The sequence below is a fragment of the Lynx rufus genome, unplaced genomic scaffold, assembly GCF_022079265.1.
Source record: "Lynx rufus isolate CCGP_SWC_20201006 ecotype Redwood Valley unplaced genomic scaffold, mLynRuf1.p SCAF_10, whole genome shotgun sequence".
Taxonomy (NCBI): domain Eukaryota; kingdom Metazoa; phylum Chordata; class Mammalia; order Carnivora; family Felidae; genus Lynx; species Lynx rufus.
Genome location: NW_025814824.1, coordinates 84,442,602 through 84,462,588, shown reverse-complemented (window position 1 = coordinate 84,462,588; position 19,987 = coordinate 84,442,602). Strand labels below are relative to the sequence as shown.

The window sequence follows — 19,987 nt, the reverse complement described above, 5'->3', positions numbered from 1 at the left end:
CTCATGCTCTTTCTCTCTCTCAAGAATGAATAAAACTTCTTAAAAAATAAAAATAAAAAAAATGGCAGTGATGATAGCAACTGTGATGGTGTCATTACATGTGTTGACGTTGACATTTCACACTGGGATCCTACTCGGGAAGGGGGAAGAAGGGTTTTAAAAAGGGAAGAAAAGTCCAAACCAATAAAATGGACAGACCCCCTTAATCAGAAGTCAGTAAGAACAATTAAACTTCCCTCCTATACATGTATTGACTTAAAATGTTTGATATATCAGATAGGCATGGGGAAGGAACCTTTCTAGCCAACAGCTACAGAGCAAATAGAATCCAGGTAGGATTTTCCTGTTTGGGAAATGGATCACGGGGTAGTCAGTAGACAGTCTTCCACCAGAAGCTGGGCTGCCTTGGACATTGTAGCCCAGAGGGTTCCCAGAGACTGCTGTGGCTTCTCTCGGCTCCGCATAAAGAGAAAGGTTAGCTGCTTTTTCAGAGGCATGGCCTAAATTCATTGCTCTTTGCCGTACCTGGGCATTTCCAAGGGTTGGTAGTTTTAGTAGACCCTCTTGATGAGATCTCCACAGTGTACCCAAAGCGACCAGACCTTTTGGAAAAGATAGCATCAGTTTGAAGCCTCTCCTACTCTTATGTGATACTGCTTTGTGGTTTGGAGAGAAAAAACAAAAACAAAAACGAAATGAGCCTTTTTTACACTCACTCAGTTTAGTGCCTCTAGTAGCCATTATCTCATTTATTCCTTATAAGAAACTCATTTTTATAATATATGAGCTGAGGATCAGAGACAGGTAGTTATTTGCTCAAGGTCATACAGTTTGGTAAGGGGCAGAGCTAAATAGGATAAGGGGAAAAGAAAAACCGATGCCTGTATCCTTTGTAACCAGGCCTGACAATATGGGTATAAATTTCCTATTTATTTATTGTTTGCTCGAGTCATAGAGGACCAACTGTGTGTTGTTTCTTTTCATTCTGTTGTATTAGCAAACATTTTCATTGTCCAGATTGTCCTCGTGTATGGAAATGTAACATATGCAGCCTGTTTAATTTTGTATTTGTGAATCTGACTTGATTTCCTTTTTGGCAACAGCTACTGTCTAGAGAACAGAAAAGATTTTTCTTTGTGTCTGTTTAAAGTGACAGAAATATTGGAGCAAGTAATAAAGAGGGAAAGCATTAATTACATACTTCTAAGAATTTAAAGGTCAGACAAGCTAAATATGTATGTTTTGCTCACTGGAATGTCTTGAAATTGTGCCAGGATACGCTTTGTTCCTACAATAAAAGCACACATTTTAGATAGCCATCAACTTACTTTGGTATCCAAAAATTAGACCAGTTTGTTGCTTTAGTTTCTATATATCTTAAAAGTTTAGGGCTCACATTTCTGACATTAATGTGATTTGTTTCATGATCCACCCCCTTTGGCCATGTTTAGTCACTATGTCTCATTTTGATTTCCTCTGTTCTCCCCTCAGCTTATGTTGGAGTCTGTCAGCTGCTGCTATGTACATGTCAGGCTAGTGACTTGTAATGTTTATTAATACAATGTCAGTCTTGCTGTTGAAAAAACTGTGATGCTTCTCAGAAGGTTGCAATAGAACGAAGCGTTTGATTTCCAGATCCTGTCTGCACTGCATGGTGAATACATTCTCAGATGTTATGCAGTTCACTGACCTGACAGTTATGGAACCCCGCCTGGGACCCCATTTCAGCAGGACATATTTGAACAGAAACAGTTTGCAAAACTTTACACACTTAAACTCCTGCCAAGGCAAACTGTTAGCCACTTGAGTTTGTTATAAATACCCAGTGGCAGTGGTTGGAAGTAGCCCACGGTGTGTTTTATATTCTGAACTGAATGTGAATGTCTTTGCGGTTATATAGAGTAGTAAATAATTGAGTTTGATTAGGGAGAGGGACCTCATTATCCCCCACCTGTGCCCAGCTGGAAGGGGAGGGTCGAAATGAAGCCATTAGCTGTCTCTCTTACTGGCATCTCAAAGAGCTCAAATACATCTGTGTCTTATTTTCTTTTCTGGCACAATCAGTCGAGCAAGCTAAGCAGGCATGACCGGATTTGGCAAGTCCCAAGGACTCTGGCAAAGATACACAAGGAGAAGGCGGAGGGCAGTCATTTTGGCTTCTCACTGCCCATTAGTCTAGCGAGTTATGTTTTTGGAAAATGTCTGTTTTGAAAAAGAGTACTTTGTCCAATGTCAAACATCACATACTCGCACAATACGCTTTGATCTTAAAAAAAAATTTTTTGTCAGTGCAAGGGGAAACAAAATGTGGCATTCACACTAGTGTAAACTCTCTTTATGGATAAAGTAATACCCGAAGGGCTTGCTTTAAAGCAGGCATGCTGCAGTTATTACAAGGCTTTCTCTTGCTCATATATTTTCATTTTCTACTTTGAAGTGCTAGAGAATGAACATGCATGGAGTTGGGACCCGTGCAGGCTGGGAGCTGGAGGAGTGTGTCTTCATCACTATTACGGCCTGGTCAGGACTGGAGAATCGAGTGCTCCTCTAGGCAGCCTTTTCCCACTTCACAAACTGAGACTGTGGCTCAAGAAACCATGACGTTCTTCAAGGGCTTTTAAAAAGGGATCTCGTAGTTCATATGGTTAGTCTAACAGTTGGGACATTTTATAACCAAACTGAATGTCACAGTGGAAGTTGAACCTTTGCCCCAGACTGATCAGTAGTTCCAATCGGGAGGGTATGCTATCTAGAAGTCACTTCTTCCCCTGAGTCCTCAAGGCTCCCTTCTGGGCTACAGAGAGGTTTAAAACTCAGACTTTGGTGTCTGGCTGCCCTGGGTTCAATTCCTGGGTCTTCTACGTAGGTGTGTAGCTCCAGGCAAGTGTCCTAACCTTGCCCAACCTCAATTTCCTCCATTTTAAAATGGACTGATAATAGCACCTACTTTTTCTGGAAGGATTAAGTGAACAAAGTAAGTGCTCAATAAATGTTCACAGCTGTCATCGTCTCATCATTTATTACTTCCTTTCTAAGAAAAGCCCGTAATTATTATATTAACTATTGTTTATTAAACATTTATTGTAGACAGGTATTAATGTTAACTACTTTAGAAGTATTTAAGCCCTCACAACAATCTTACACTCCTAAGAATTAGCCCTATTTTGTAGATGAGGAAACTGGAAGCTAGAGAGAGTATATCATTTATCCCGGGAAGGCAGAGCTGGACACCAGAGCAGGCTCTACTCTAGACTTGCTGTGTTCTGCCGCCTCTCGGTCACCAGCCTCGCTCTTAGCAGGATATAGAGGGAAATGACCACTGTGTTTTGAGACATCTCCATCAAGAAGTTTCTCTGATCCCCTTACCCTTCCCCAGCTTGGTTAAGTGCCTCTGTGTTTTGGTAGCACTCTGATCTGGCCTACATCTTTGTGCTTATCACGAACAACTATAATTCTTTGTTTGTTTCCTTGTCTTTCTCTCCCCTGGACTGTGCTATTTGTGTTAGGGACCACATTGGTGATTTCCGAATCCAAAATTAGGATCTTTAATAGATGAGTGACTTCAGGTAAATTCCCAAATTCTGCCTCCAGCCTCAGATTCCATAAAATGGATACAATAATAGTACCTATTTTAGGATTGAATGAGTTAATACAGGTTTTTAAAGCTTAACATAGCATCTGGCACATAGTAAACGTCTAGTATATAGTAGTTGCTGCTATTACTATTGTAATTGTTGAATAATATCTTGTACTTGCAGCTCAGAAAGCTCTTAATAAGTCTCATTGAATTTCTCTGCACCACCACCATGATTTTTGACTTCCATCGTCCCTCTCCAAAGCCAGCGAGTTAAGCTGAGGTGCAATATACCTGCTTCTCTGGTTTACTATCCCAAAAATGAGAGCCTTGAAAACTGAGCCCAGGATGCTCTTCTGTGAGCTTCAAGAGGGGGTTTGATGCCCAGGCCAGAGATAGTTTGCTTACAGTGCCCCGACTGTTGCCAACATGCCCAGCAAATTGCACGTTTTAATGGCCCTGTGTTACCAATTACAAGCAATGGTTGGTACCCCGCTCCCCCAATAAGCAATCTCTGCTGATAGGGTAGGAGAGAGGGGGTAAATGGGGCCTCTTGTCTTGGAGCGGTGATCTGGAATAAGGAGAACACAAGAGAACTGACATTTCTAAGTTCCTTTGCCGTTTGCCAAACTTAGTGCCAGGTGCTTGGCGTGTACTGTCTATTTTATCCTCCCTGACAGTTCTGTAGGGAAGTGGCCTCCTCATTTCATGGATGCAGCTGAGGTTCCCACATGTTGAGGCAACATCTTGGTGAACTGTAGAACCAGGATTTGAACCAAAGGGTATTTAACTCCCAGCCCCTGTGTTTTCCTCTCCAGTAAGTTGCCTTCCAACGTGGATTCTGGTTCCAGCTCTGTCCCTGTAAATAGAATCTAAGCTTTTCAGATAAGGACCCTGTGCCCCTCCTTCCTCTCTGTGCCCGTCACCTCTGGTTTAACACTCACGAGAGAAATGCTCGTCCTGTTAGGTTAATGCTGGTATACAAACTTCCCTCTGGTAACTGAGTGGCTTTGCGCTGGGACAGAGCTGAATTCCTCAAGTGAGTAATCTCTTTTTGAAATGCCCATACGTTTTTCAGTGGTTACGAGACCTGACAGGACGTAACTTTGAATTGACTGAAGCACTCCTGGCAGCATTTAGTCAGCTCCCCAAAGTGGCGCCTCGTCCTAGACCCAGCCCCGACAGCCCAGGGGGCTTGGAGGGCAGCTGCTTCTGCTCGGTGCCCCCAGAGTGCCCTGCTGTGATGGAAAACAAGCTGTCTGTCCACGAGGGGAGCAGGAGGAAGAGCAGTTTCTGAGCCGAGACTCTGGGTCCGTAGCCCATCTGTCTATCCATCCGCCTGTCTGTCCAAAGGCTAGTCACCCCCAGCACGGGTCACACCTCAGGGATTGGAATGCAGGGCCACACGGAAGGGAGGCTGGACTAGCACCCTACCTGCCTGCTGCCAGCCTGTCCCTCGAAATCACTGTCTTCTCAACCGCAGACCCAATGCCCAACATTAAATAAAAACGGCGCTAAAAGATGTATTTCAATAGACTTTTTAGAAAGCCCATAAAAATTCCTGGATATAAAGAAATGAGGCATAAAACCCAGAATGTTTGGAAGTGAAGCTGAAAATTGTGGAAGCAAGTCTCCATATCCATTTATTAAATGGGAGCATAACTTAACAGTTGCACTTAGATGTCTTCTGAGAACCACTTATATTCTGTCCTCTTGTATTCTAGAAGCAGTTTGCCCCCTTAAGTGCTGTAGACTTGAAGCAAGAGCCAAAGCTGGTGTTCGCCTGGAGGGAGAGAAGCGAGTGGTGTGGGAGACTGGCCTGAGGAAGCTTTCATTAGGTCTGGTTGAGTGTGCCGTATGTGGGTCACAACCTCTTTCTCCTTTTAATGTGCACGATTTTACCGAAATGGAGCCCCAGAGTAAGACACCGCGCACTCGTGAAGGCACATTCTGAGCGCCGTGCGTGCCCCTTCCCTTCACTGTTGTTTTCATTTTCCTCTCGTGAACCTTGCTACCCTGGCTTCAGCACGGAGGCTGTAAAGGAAGATGGAGAGCCGAGTTACCTCAGAATGATCACTATCGTTAACATTCACGGGTGGTTCACTTATCATTCCTGACTGCACAGACATGGCAGCCGCTCGGAAGCGTCCGCAGGTGTAGTGCGGTGATACATATTACATTGTGCCACAATGGATTTATGTATTCTGTAACAAAAGAAAAGTGTAATGAAAAAATACAGAAGGTAATCCTTTATTCCTCCACCACACAATTTATCAGTAATGCCTGTGGATGATAAGTGCCAGGGATTTCCTCTGCTTGCTTTAACCTTGTCACCCAGGTACGTTTTGGTAAAATGACAGAAAAATACAGACTAGGGATTTTCCTCTGTTCAAAAATCTTTCCAAAGGACACTTTTAATTTATGGAAGTTAGTCCAAACGCAAGGCTTTCTTTTGAGCTCCTGGTCTGCCTTTGCTACAAAAGATAAACGTATTGGTTTGAAATAATGCTGTCAGCCAGCAGCAGATTAGAAGAGAATGTAAGCAATTTATAAGCGGGCTCCAATCTAAAATAGTTCAGGTGGACCCCAGGTAGATGGAGGTTCATGAGATGTAGCCCAGTACTAGGTTGCACATACCCGAGAACTTGTGTTCCCTTTTAGGCCCCACTCACCCATCGCCCAACATATTGTCACAGATGGAGCGCATACTGACTTCCGAGGAGAGAGCAGGGGAAGACAAGTCTGAACGCAGATGATTGGCGTTTGTTCCAAACACGCACTGGCCTAGCGCCAGAGCAAATACCCCCAAGTTTATAAATGCACCAGGCACTTTACATTTCAGTGCTCTTGCCAAAGTATCACTTACTGCATTGCTCCCTAAATATAGTTTTTAAAAAAAGAGCTATTTCTTATTTTGCTTTGATCAGTAAAATAAACTTTTAAAGATTGTTCTGGGATGGGGTCCAGCTTCTGAGGTAAAGAATGGCTGGAGCTCAGGCATGATTCAGTAACAGAGTGTTCAGTAAAATTAGCTTGACAGTTCTCAGGCCTGCTGTTCAATAGCAAGAAACTTGACCAAGTTAAAATGGATGATCGTGCTGGCTAGACCAGCGTCGGCTTTTGCTTTTTAACAAATGGAATGTCAAGGATTAAACAGCAAGCCTTATGGAGAGGAGGGGTGTGGAGATGTCTTTGTATTAGGGAAGCAAATTGGGTCCTTGGTTTTGAGATCAGCCCCCAGCCCCTGTGGATAGCCGGCCACCTGGTTGGGTCGAAGCTAGGTTTAAGGGCCCCTTCCCAGCCTGTCCTACCATTGGGAAGCCTTTCCGTGGCTTAGCTTGGGGCTTGGCTTTTCTTTCAGATGTCTTGTCAATATGAAGTTCTGCCATGTTTTTTGGCCGTGTGTTCTCCTTTGAGATTCTTATGAGGAAATGGGAATGCCACCAAACTCCTTGTGGTAATTCCCATGTTCCATAGTTGGAAACTTGGGTCCCATTTGTTAGATGAGCGTCTTGGAATTGGCCTGTTTTGTCCTGGTGCCCGAGCATAGTGAGTAGTATTTGTGATACTTGCTATTGCAATTAACAGTCTTAGTGAAGTTGTACCTCACCCAGGGATGGGCTTCTTTTTTTAGGGTACTTACTCCCTACCAGTTTTTTCCTGTCTAGATGAACCACTCCCTCCAAGTTTAACTGGCTAGAAGTTTACAAGTAGTGTTCGTATTTTTTGTGTAATTATTTATGCTTCATTTCATATTTTGTTTGACCTTATGGGATTGAGTAGATTAAAACATTCCTACTGAAGTATACATAAACTGTATGGGCTTTTTTTTTTTTTTCTGAATGTTTATTTTTGAGAGAGAGAGAGACAGAGAGAGGGCAGGGGGAGGGGCAGAGAGAGGGGGAACAGAGGATCTGAAGCAGGCCTGCGCTGACAGCCCCAATGTGGGGCTCAAACTCATGAACTGTGAGATCATGACCTGAGCTGAAATCCGATGCTTAACCGACTTTGCCACCCAGGTGCCCCCAAACTGTGTTTAAAATTTATTTATTTATGTACTTACTAGCCAGTTAGGAAGAGCCTTTTTTTCTCCTTTTTCTAAATTGCTTTGAGCTATCATATTTTCCCCTCCACCCTCCAACCCTCCTCACCCCATGAAGTTTTTTCCTCTAGGGCTCCGTGAGCTTTGATGTGATGGTGGGATCTGCCTGCAATGACACCTGCTGACACAAGCCAAGTTTATTGTCAGTCCTTGTGCAGGATTTGGCTTGGGAGCCAACGTGAGCCAGCCCACGGCACTAGTGACCCACACAGGCCAATTAGATTCAGTTTGAGATGAATTAGGAAAACCTTCCCTAACTCTGACCTTTCTTTCACTTGGAACTGTTCATACTAAACTGCTTCTCTCTGTCTCTGTCTCTCTCTCTCTGTCTCTCATTGGAAGTAAGTTCGTTTAGTCTGTTTTTAAATAATTGGCACTCTGAGGTATACTTAGTATAAAACCTTGCTAAACATAGTGAAGACTGCAGTAACATTCCTCTGGTTGAATGTTGGTGATGATTTTGTATTTGTCTTTTCCTACAGAAATGCTGCTCATGGATTCTCCCTTATTCAGGTGGACAACACAAAGGTCACCATGAAAGAAATCTTGCTTAAGGCAGTGAAACGAAGAAAAGGATCCCAGAAAGTTTCAGGTGAGACCCAGGAAATAGACTGTTAGAAGTGCTTGGTGTGTGTGTGTGTGTGTGCATGCGTGTGTGCATGATACCTGGCTAGATTGTTTTAGAGATCGTTGCTTGAAGGTTTGGTTAGCAGGTCTACAGCTTTTTTTAAGCTGCCTCTGGGCCCAAGGAAGGGGTTGGGTCAGTGGCCTATGTGAGAAGAATGTGTTCATATTGACTATGGAAGTTCCATCATTAATAATTTGTGATAGATGAAGACAAAGCTATTTGAGCTATTAGTTGGTGTAAAGCTGTCTTGAAAACCAAATCCTAAATTTGAAGTGCTGCTTTTAATTTCGTGTTTTCACTTAATTTTCCATGGGGGAAACTTTCAGTTGCTCGTGTTTGGGGTATGGAATAAAAGAATAACAATTTTCATTTTTGCCAAATGAGGGCACCTGTAAAAAGATTTTCTTAAAGATAAATCACTTGATGTGCACAAATACCTGTTAATCTTTAATTCCTCATTACCCAACTTTGTACAGAAAATCAGCTTATGGTATTAGCTACAGTATTTAAAGGATATGAGGGAAAAAATATTATCAGTATTGAGGAATAATTATTTTGAGAAATAGCTCAAAGATTTGTCATACCACAGACAACATTAATATAAATCAACCTATATATGACATGTCAGATATCATAGCTTTATAAATAAATGAGACTTCTTAAACACCTTTGGTTTCATCTTTTGGAGAAGAAAAAAAGCATTACTCAGGTTGAAGAAAATAGTTTTGTGTTCTTTTTAAGGGGAGGCATATAATCTGTTCCAGATTTAATTAGCTATCTTCAGATGAAAGCTGAAGTTTTAATAAAAGTTAGAAGAGATAACACAGTGAAGGACACGGATGAGCTGTCTCAAGGCCATATTCCAGGGGAACGATAAGAGCTGTAAAAAATGGCAGAGGAGAGCAATTGAATGGAGCAATGAAAATCTGATTCTCATAAAAAAGAGAGAGAGAGAGAGATGCTGGTAGGGGCGGTTGTAGATGAGACCTGCTAGCGTCTGCAAGCAATTTGGATGCTTGCCAGGAGTCATTGTTCACCCTCGGCTGTGGCGGCTCTGTCCAGATGTGCCAACCGCACGTTTCGGCTTTTGCCAGCTGACTGCGCCGTTTGATAACCAGCTCTCTGGATGCCCATCACTGGCCGCAGAGATAGAATTAAATGATGATGATCTTCCCACAAGTTGGGAGAGGAAACAATGCATATAAATCTTGATTTCATCTCAGCATGAGAAGTCTTTATCCATCATCACTCATAATGAACAAGTCGTTAGCTGGGATGAATGGTGTTCTGGTTTTTCCAAACACCTCTTTTGTTCATTTTTTGGGTGACTTTTATCCATTGCATGGGGGTCAAACCTCTTTACATTTAAGGGATGATTGAAGAGGCATAGCCTCTCCTTCCCAGGGGCAAGCAGATATTTTGGGGTTCTAGGTACCAATCTAATAGCATTTCAACAGCTTCAGATATTTAAAGATATTCAATCGGCATTCATCTTCCTTTAGGATCCTGTTTTTTCCTCTTGTTTTGTCCCTAAATTGTTTTATATAATAGTGCATTTTGTGACACATTCATTATATTCAAAGATAAGCATTATTTCAGGTTGTCCAAGGGGAGGTGAAACCAGCTTTTTAAACCTTCTTAATAGAAATTCTGCTGTTGCAGATTTTTTTAGACCATGAAACCTCTGTGAACTTAGATGCAGCTGAACCAGTGTCTTTCCCTCTGTCTCCAGCTATCTCTCTCCAATTGTATACCTATTTATCTGTGTCCATCTCCAGCAACCACGTTTATCACACACACATTTATTTATGTTCACCTACGTGTACACATCCCTGCCATTCCATCTGAGACTTGCCGTATCCAAAACACAGTGACCTGCATTATTTATTCCTTTTCAGACTAGAGAAGTCATTTGAAATTGATGTATTTACATAAATTACTGTCCATTTTCTTAATCCAAAAAGCTCTATAAAATGAGAAGCTCTTTCTATTGCTTTATGAAGTCTGGTCTCATGAAATAGAAGGATCTTCAGTTTGGCAAAGATGCTTATTTAAGGTTAGCTTCGTAAAGGTGGTATCTTTTGTGGTTTTGAATTTTTGTATTCTGGCGTGGACTTGTTTTGGAAGGTAATTAATGAAAAGAGGAAAATCCTCTTGTCATAGACAGAAACACAGTATGTTTCCCTAAAAAAAAAAAAAAAAAGTATGTTAGTGTTCACAGTTGGCTGTGAAATACTTAACACCCGTTATGACACATGAACTTATCATGAACTCAAGAACTTGGTGGCAAGAGATGCCAGGCTAGAGACGTTCGTCCTGCACTTCCTGAGTGTCTACCGCAGTGACCTGCACAGTCTTTGCAAGAAGGGGCCTGCCTCGCCCCACGTCCAGGACAGAAATGGAGTGCCCAGCCCTCTCTTCAAGAGCTTTTGCCTGAGTGAGTGCAGAACAGCACTTGTCTCTTGGCTGCTCTCATTTAACTGAAGTGAGAGGCAAGAAATGCCACTTGAGATGAAACAACATGTGCCATGCGAGGCGAGGGTCCTCACTACTTGTTCATTAGAGGTTAGTTGCACTAGAACAAGATTTCAGAAATCCTTTTGCAGGCTGACAGTGAACTTCTGGTGCTTATCCACAAACCTCTAACTTCTCCCCTCTTTTTTTCCAGACTGCCCGTACAACTCCCCATTTCATGATAATAATAAATTGAGAACTTGAACTATTTTATTATTAAACCCAGATGTGGGCTTAATGACTGTTCTAATGTTTAAATACTCTGTTGCTCTTCCTTCTGGCACTCCCTCCCCAATTTTCGTTTGTAAAAAATCAGAAGGTGGCAGGTATGTGAGCAAAAGAATTCTTCTTTGTTTAGGCAGATAGCTTTGTCATCGGAAACCCTTAGGGTTTTAAAGTATTTTTGCTTTGTATGGATAGAATATCATTACAGGCACTTGTAACTGATCTAGAATTTTGACTTGCATTATTTGTAATTATTTCATCGTCATAACTATTTATGAACACTGCAGGGTTTTTCTATTAATATTCATGTACTGAACTATAGTAATCTTTTCGCAGTGTGTTCCAGTCAGTTCTCTGCTAAGGCCCTTTTTTTTTTTTTTTTTAACCCATCTTTAAATGTCTCTTTTAAAGTTTCTCTGCAGATTTTCATTTTATTACTGACCCACTTGACATTTGAAAGCTACCTGCACTGGCAGAAGGTCCCCACTGTGTAAGAAAATTATAAATGGAGAATTGGGTTTTAGAAGAATTAGCTGAAACCTCTTTACTAATTTTTACAGTTGGGTGGGTGTGTTTTTGACATAATGAAGAGTAGCCTGCCAGGCCCCTTGATTTAGCTAGTAAAATACACTTACCCGTTTTTTTAGTGACTAAAGCCCTTAATCCATCAAGTTCTCCTTTAGTCAGGTTCACCCTCACAGTTCGTGACCTTCCGAGATTCTTAGTATTTTGTTGTTGTTTAAAAATTCTATTACCACCAACCTTCACTAGCCTTCTGAAACAGTGTTGGGTGTGGCAGGGACACTTAAGAAATGGAGACAGATAGAATTTCAATTTTACATTGACACAGAAATATAGTTAACTCTTGATCTATAAAAGAAGGTTTCCTTTGAAGTGGGATTTTCCAGGCAGAATAGTTCTCTGCGTGGCTCTGTTTCAGTATTTGTTGTCATTTTGAAATGGAAGTATTTTTCTTTATCATCTATTGAAAAATTGAACCAGAAGCATTTTAACTTTTTCTTACCCCTATTCATTCTTGCCGTTTGAAACGAAAGACCAATTTTTATTAGCCTGAAAATCCTTTTGCAAAGTTCTTACGGTATTATTAATAAAACTTGTGACATTCATTTTTGTTTTTCCCTCATAAAATGTTACCCAGAGTTTGAAAAATAAATGTTAGCTTTGTCAAGTGAACTCTCTCTTACCATCTCTGTTTAGAGTCACAGACCACCTTGTTGCTTGCTAATGTACTGTGTTTTCACAAGACACCCAGAACGTCATTAGTGATATGGTCTAGTCTAGGACGCCTCCACATCATTCCTAAATTACTGCTAAGCGCAGAGGGGGAGAGAACAGCTACCACGGGGTGCAGGGTTCTGATCAGAAAGACGGCTAATGATGACATCACTGGATTCTCGAGTTTTATATTAAAGGTTCATATAAAATTTTTGTAAACTTTAATCCAGAACGTATTTGTAGCTGTGTTGTACATTTCACTCCTCATGTGTTCTCAGGTATCAGGCCTGTGCTAGGTGCAGGGAGGTAGTGGGAGACAGATTCACAAGGCCCTTGCTGAGGAGGAACTTACATCCTTACATCCTAGACAGAGGGTAAATAGGAGGGGCTGAGAGAGAATAAGATGCAGTGTATAGGATGGTCAGGGAACTCCGCCCTGAGAAATTGACATTTAAATTGTGACCTTCACATTTAGGCTGTGAAGAGTTGGGGAGGGCCAGTGTCATTCAAAGCAGTGGCTATTAAAGGCTTACTGTATTTTAATATAAAAAGAACATTTCAGATTACTTTGTAGTTAATTTACTTACCTCTCTTCCTCCTACCCACTGTTGAAAAAAGAAATGTAGTAAAATTGACCCTTGAATTGTGCCTTGTGTTAAGTCCCCACATCTTACCCACTAGCAGCTTGGATTTACCTCTAGAATATATTCTGAACGTATTCAGTCCTTTCCATCTCCACTGGATAAGTTCAGATCACCGTGACTTCACCTGGACTGTTGAGAAACAGTTTTTCTGGTTTTCCTGCCTCTGCTCTTGGCCACCTGCAGTCTGTTGTCTACACAGCAGCCAGAGAGATCTTCTAAAGTATAAATCTGATCATATCTGCTCCACATCCTTCGGTGACTCTCAGTTGCATTCAGAATAAAATCCAAACTTCTAACTACTATGAAGTACTCCAAGGCCCAAAGAGGGGAAGGTACATTCAGAGAATATGAGCACAAAGAAAGAAAAGAACTGGAAAGACATGCAGAATTGACAGTTGCAATATGAAAGAGGAATGTAGACAGACTAGGCGGAGAATCTGAGAAGCCAGGGTGGGCATTTGGAGCCTGTAACCTAAAGTTGTCTGTCAGGAGAGGAGTTGGTCTTTCCCCAAGATGTGGTTCCAGTGGGGTAAGAGCTGATTTATTGAGTGCCTTTGTGTACTTACACGTATTATCTCATTTAATCTGCAGACAGCACTAGAAGGTAGATTTTATTGCGGCTGTCTTACAGATGAGACGTTACGAGTGTGTGTGTGTGTGTGTGTGTGTGTGTGTGTGTGTGTGTGTGTGTGTGTTGGGGTGCATGTTAGAATTAAGGAACTGTGAGGACAGTGTGTGTAATCACATACTTACCTCTCAGAGCCTCCCCTTCCTCTAAAAGAAGTTAAAGTTACCCAAATTTCCACAGTAAGTAAATGGCAGAATCTAAATTGGAGCCCAGGCTTTTTTGACCTCAAAGCCCATACTCTTTTTATTGTACCATGTTGCTTATTAGAACCCTAATGGGAGAACAAATTTAAAATTCTGTAAACAGAAATGTTCATTGATTCTAAAATCTAAATGCACTAGGGAAGTGCAGCATTTAGAGGAACCCTGTGGTGAATCTGGATATAAAGCCAGGAATTCTTTTTGTAATTGCACAGTTTGTCTGTATTGGTGTCAGTTTTAATGTTTTATGTCTAGCTTTCTTAAAGCAACATACACCTGTCCTGAGCTGCCCTATGGAAAAGAGAAGCCCATATGTTTTAGAAGAAGAGGGATTTCTAACACTCTACTAACCTGAAATGTTCTCCAAAGACTAAAATAAAAAACCTTCTAGCTGTAGAGTTGAAAAGAATCTTACTTCATGTGTAATTGTAAAGGTGGAAAATCCAGTAACCTTTCTTCTGTGAAAGTAGTTTGCGAGCCAGAGATACAGACATGTGGTTTCCTTATGCTATAGCTCTGTCTTTTCTTTAAAAAAAGAAGTCAAGGTAAATAGGACTGTTTAAATGTTCTTGGTCAAAAAGACAGTAATTTCTGTGGAAAACTGCACCTTCTCAAGAAATAATAAATAATCATGCTGATGCCACTCAGGCATGGGGGCCGGATAAGAAATAAAGACCTGATACTTGGTATCCAGTGCCCCAGTGGGAATATGATAGCGCAAATTAGGGCTGCTAAGGTGTTTAAATGTGTAACTCAGAAATGCCCCGGGCAAGAAGCTCCAAGTTAAATATTCTTCCTTCCCTCTTCTCTCTGCCTGTTTATCTTGCTGTTTCTTCCCACCTGAGCCTCCCCTTGTCTGGAGTGCTCTGAGGCTCCTGATGGATCTTCTTGAGAATAGAGCAGAGCATGTTAAAGATGGCATTGCAGTCAACTATTTTATCTAGGAAGCCTGGAAATTTAGAGAATTTATGTCCGGCAAAAATCTTTGGGAACCACTTGAGAGACCCAATTATTTTAGAAGGGTGTTATGAGCTCTTGCAACCGCCACATCAGAAAAACCCGAAATACATCATTCGCCAAAACTACATTTGACCAGCGTTTACTCTTCCTGCTAGTCGCTAATCTTTCAGAAGTTCCTTTTCCATCACAAAATCTATTCATTCACTCCATCTGGGGCAGTCACCAACGTGGATTAGATTAAAGCAAAAGCCGAATGAAAGAGAAAAGACATATACCTCTGACAGGCTGTGTGGTGCTGCAGGAGACACACATTTTGGAGTCAGAGGAACGACCTTTCTCTGGGCCACTAGGGACTAATTCTAGAGCATCACTATTTTAATAATAGCTTTTGAGGGAAAAAAAGAAAGAAATACTACATTAGATGTACATATTGATTATGCCGTAGCCTGATTTTAGAAATGTTCAAAAGTGGGGGGGAAATACATCTTAGAATTAAGAACTGTGGTAGCTGAATGCATAACCCTGTGCTTACTCTCTGAGCTGTGCTTTGATGTGGGAGAGGTTGAGGGAAGAGGCACGCAGGGCACCGTGGGAAGGGGCAAGTGTTCTCAAGCTCTGTGTGGCTCTGACATACCCTGTTGACTTAAACAGTCATGTCCATTGCTGCCTGCTCTGGGCCAGCACTGTGCTAGAATCAGGTGGAAACCCAGTGAGAAATCAGACTCAGAAAAGGGGGCAATAAAATATGGTAAATTCTCAAGTAGAAGTACATAAGCTACTAAAGCAGCATAGATAAGGGAGTACTTAAAACTACTTGGTGAGGCAGGGGGCTGAGAAAAGATGCTCTGGAGTAAATGATTTGACATTTTTTTTGGAGATTAATTAGAATTTTGCTAAATGGGTAAGTAAGAGGAAGGACATTCCAGGCAGAGATGTTTTGAGATAGGGTAACAAACCATAGATATCCCAAATTACTGGAGCAAGAACAGGGCAGAGGATAAGCTGCAGAAGCCAGGCATGGGCCAGATCTGATCAGGCAAGGCCTGATGTACTGGAAACCCGAAGAGCCAAGTTCATTTATTATGACCTTATTTATTATGCTTATTATGCAGCAGACATTATGGAGGCACTTAGGAAATTGTTGAAGCCAAGAAGTGGTCCTTACCTTCAAGGAGCTTACTGTGTAGTTGGGGAGACAGACAGGCAGTTTTAATACCATGCATGTGGTAATTGGAAATCAGTATAGGGGCCTGGGTACACACATCGAGGGATGGGTGCCCTCGTCCAGTCTTAGAGAGTCAGGGAGAACTGTCCTGAGCAGATCCTCCAGGTGAGAGCTGAAGATGGCGGAAAAGATGGTGGCCAGATAAAGAGGCCTGGGAAAGAGCATTCAGGCTGAAGGAATGAAGTGAGAGAGTTTGATGCCTTCGGGAAATCACAATGTAACTCAGTATAATAAAGCAGTAGAGTAGGAGTTAGGAGGGTGGGGCGTGGTGAGGTTGAACTGGTCATTTGGGCGTAGGTCATGTTTGTAAACCATGCTGAATTTGAACTTTTTTCTGTGGCAGAGGGGAACCATTGAAAGGACAGTGATAGAGTCAGAATTTCTTTTAGAAAGCACACCGTCTGCCTGATAAAAATCGATGAGAGGACATAAAACAGGAGGCAGAGACACTGGTGAGAAGCTTTTGAGGACTCTGTCCAACAGCTGATGAGCCCTGACTTAAGGCATGGAGAGAAGCGAATGGAGCTCAGTTCAGGAAGTGGAGGGAGGGACACCTTAGTAAAGCCTGATTTCTTTCATTTGAGCTGAGTGCACGCTTTGGGGAGAATTGAAATACCCTGGAGCCGCTTCCGGTTCTGGTGTTCATATGAAAACTAGGTGTTGGTAAAAGATAGGCTTTAAAGATTTCTTTTTAATAAAATTAAATGCTTGTTGGAAGAAAATCAAACATTTAGGAAGTGTGTGAAGTAAAAAGTCTGTGAGGGTTTCCTCTGACTTTATTTAATATGAACCTTGTTTTTTTGGTTTTTTTGTTTTTAGTCCATTCACATGCAGATACACATACGGGCTCTAAGTTTCATGTGGGCAGGACCCTGTTTTCCGGTTTTTGGGTTTTTTAAATCACTATACACCTAACATCTAACAGAGTGTCAAATAGAAGAAACTCAACAAATGTTTGTTAAATGAACTCATGAAGAATGTATCCACATAACAGTTTTAAAAAATGATACCATATAATGTTATATGATTTTGCACTTGTTTTTCACTATCACGTCATAAGCACTCTATTAGAGTGACCCCTGCAGTTTTAGCTTTCTAGCTAAATTTATGTAACTTAGATTTCTGTTGTTGGACATTTAGATCATTTCCAAATTTTTAGTTTAACATGTAAACGTACAGTGAACAATTTTGTATGAATATTCGTTGCATGTTTGTGGTAGATGTTAAACATGGGATTACTTGTCAGAGGTTCACTTACTTCAAATGTTGAGAAAAACAAATTGCCTTTTAAAAAATTTATACCCATTCTCTGACACTCTAAGAATCTATGAGACCACCTCTTTCCCCACCCCCTTACTAACACTGATGTTATCAATCTTTCATTTTTGCTGAACTGATGGCTAGCAGTTAATATCTCATTTGAATTTGTATTTCTGGGTTTTTAGTGTAAAGTTAAGCATTTTAAAAATGTTTTTATTGGCCATTTATCTTTCTAAAAGATAGTTAAGGCAGTTGTTTTAGTGAGAAGAAAGATTGAGAAGTCTAATTTCACAAAACTATTTTTAAGAAGTATCCTTTAGTTTAAAATACACTTCAGCCCACCACCCCCTTTCTTGCTCCAGCAGGTGTACACACACACACACACACACACACACACACACACACACACACCCCAGTATGTAGAGAAAAGGCATACATCCAGTCCAGACCATTTTACTTTGTTTGCCTTCTGACCCTTCATTCACCAGCAAAGCTTTTGTTCATGTGTTTGGAGAAAGTTAGCTGGTAATTCACTAGATTCCAGTTCACCTCATTTAGGGCCTTATGTTGCCTGCTTTGTCACAGAACTATTTGAAAAAACAGATTTTCTGTTAAATAGTTTATTTAAGTCTGGTACGTGTATATAGTACTTAGAAGATACATCGTAATCTGGAAATCAGAAATGTAGACAAAAAAGTTGTCACCCCTTAACAGGTTTATTTTGGGGAAGCACATCTAAGGACACGTCTGGCAGCATTATGAACAGCACTGGCACCAAGGGCAACTGTAGGGGGTTAATGGGGACCCTGCATCATTCCTTGCCATGTGCCTGGTGAGTTAACTCCTAGAAGTTTCTGGGAATGGCAGCAAGTGGGGAAAAGGCTGCAACCAACAATCAGTGTCACAAAGTGGGGATGACTAATTTGCTGAGGAGACCGTTGAGACAGATGTTTAATTAGCTGAAGTCAGAGTGGATAAATTGGGAGAGGACTGCCTATGCAGAGAGACGCCTCGTTCCCTCATCTCTCATTACCTGGTTGGGTTTTGGTTTTGTCCTTACTGTCTCTTTTTGAAGACGACAGCCTCAGACTCAGGGGAACTGGGAGGGGAGTAGGAGAGAAAGTACCCTTGGTACATCTACTGAACACTTACTGTATTTTTGTATTTAACCCTTACAAAGACCTTGTGAAATGGGCATTATCTATTTTTTATGGTTGAGAAAACAGGCTATGTATTGTGTATATGTGTGTGCATTCTTGTGTGGGTTGCTCATGACTGACATAGGTGAGATTTAGACCTGTACCCCTTGATTTTTAAGCCCAGTGTTTTCCTCTGTACTACAACTTCCCCACTTACAATGTAATGCAAATGAAAGAACTTTCTGGAATAAAAGTAAGCTGTATATTGACAGGAGCTGGTGTCGGACAGGTGTATGTACGCATTTGTTGGAACTGTCACGTGGCACTCATAAAATCTGTGCATATCATTCTATGAAAATTTTACCTAAAAGTACAAAGAGAATCTCAAACAAATATTGGACACCAGTTAAGGTTCTGCTCACTGAATGTACTGATGTCTGCTCTTTGAAATGCATTTAAAAAAAAAAAAGATGCATTGGTGGTAGATATGTGATAAAGCAAATGTAGTAAAATGCCAATGGTAGGATCTAGGATCAATTTTTCTGTAGTTTAAAAATGTTCATAGAAACTCGGAAAGAGCTCATAAAAATTAAAAGTATTTAATTTAGATTCTGCTTATATTAATTAAATTTCTGAAGTTACAGATAGATGTCTTTGTGGCATAGAAAGCACTGATCTTTACTTCCTATAGGATATTTTATCTTTCATTACCTCATATATAAAATGACATCTTTGAGATCACAGTTTCTTCCATGGGCCTGTGGTTTTCAGCAGCATATAGAATTGTGAATATGATTGTTGTTACCACTTACTGAATATTAAAAATAGGCCAGGCAGTCTGCCAAACACTTTTAAATGATCTCATTTAATTCTTAAAACAACTATTTGAATTGGTTGTTATTTTTGTTTTATAAAAGAGAAAAACTAGGGGCACCTGGGTGGCTCATTCGGTTAAACGTCTAACTCTTGATCTTGGCTCAGGTCATGATCTCACAGTTTGTGAGATTGAGCCCCACGTCAAGCTCTGTGCTGACAGTGCGGAGCCTGCTTAGGATTCTCTCTCTCCCTCTCTCTCTTTACCCCTCCCCTGCTCGTGTTCTCTCTCTCTCTCTCTCTCTCTCTCAAAATAAATAAACTTTTAAAAAGAGAGAGAGAGAGAGGGAACTAAAGCTCAGAGAATCTGTAAGACTTGTCCAGGGTCACACAGCTAGTAAGTTGGAGAACTGGGATTCAAACCCAAAGATACGATGTCAAAGTTTGTATTCCTTTTTTAAATTTTTTAGTTATTTTTTTTAATGTTTGTTTATCTTTGAGAGAGAAAGAGCATGAGTGGGGAAGGGGCAGAAAGAGAAGGGGACAGAGGATCTGAAGCAGGCTCTGCACTGACAGTGGTAAGCTCAGTGTGGGGCTCAAACTCACAAACTGCGAGATCATGACCTGAGCCGAAGTTGCACACTCAACCGACTGAGCCACCCAGGCACACCTCCCTTTTTTTTCTTTTTAATGTTTATTTATTTTTTGAGAGAGAATGCACAAGCAGGGGACGGGCAGAGTGAGAAGGACAGAGGATCCGAAGCAGACTGCGCTGACAGCTTTGGTGCTGACATCCCCAAGCCCAATGCGGAGCTCAAACTCACGAACATCAAGATCAA

The 19,987-nt window shown here is 41.2% G+C and overlaps 1 protein-coding gene across 6 annotated transcripts in view; it reads left to right on the top strand.

Annotated features, from left to right (window-relative positions):
• The window catches only part of MAPKAP1 (MAPK associated protein 1), a 244,506-nt gene that overhangs the window by 138,923 nt on the left and 85,596 nt on the right, over positions 1-19,987 (top strand). For all 6 annotated transcript variants that reach the window (XM_047069551.1, XM_047069560.1, XM_047069567.1 and 3 more), the window contains one exon: positions 8,159-8,268. In XM_047069551.1, coding sequence (XP_046925507.1) covers positions 8,159-8,268 — 110 coding nt within the window. The remainder of the gene's footprint in view (positions 1-8,158; positions 8,269-19,987) is intronic.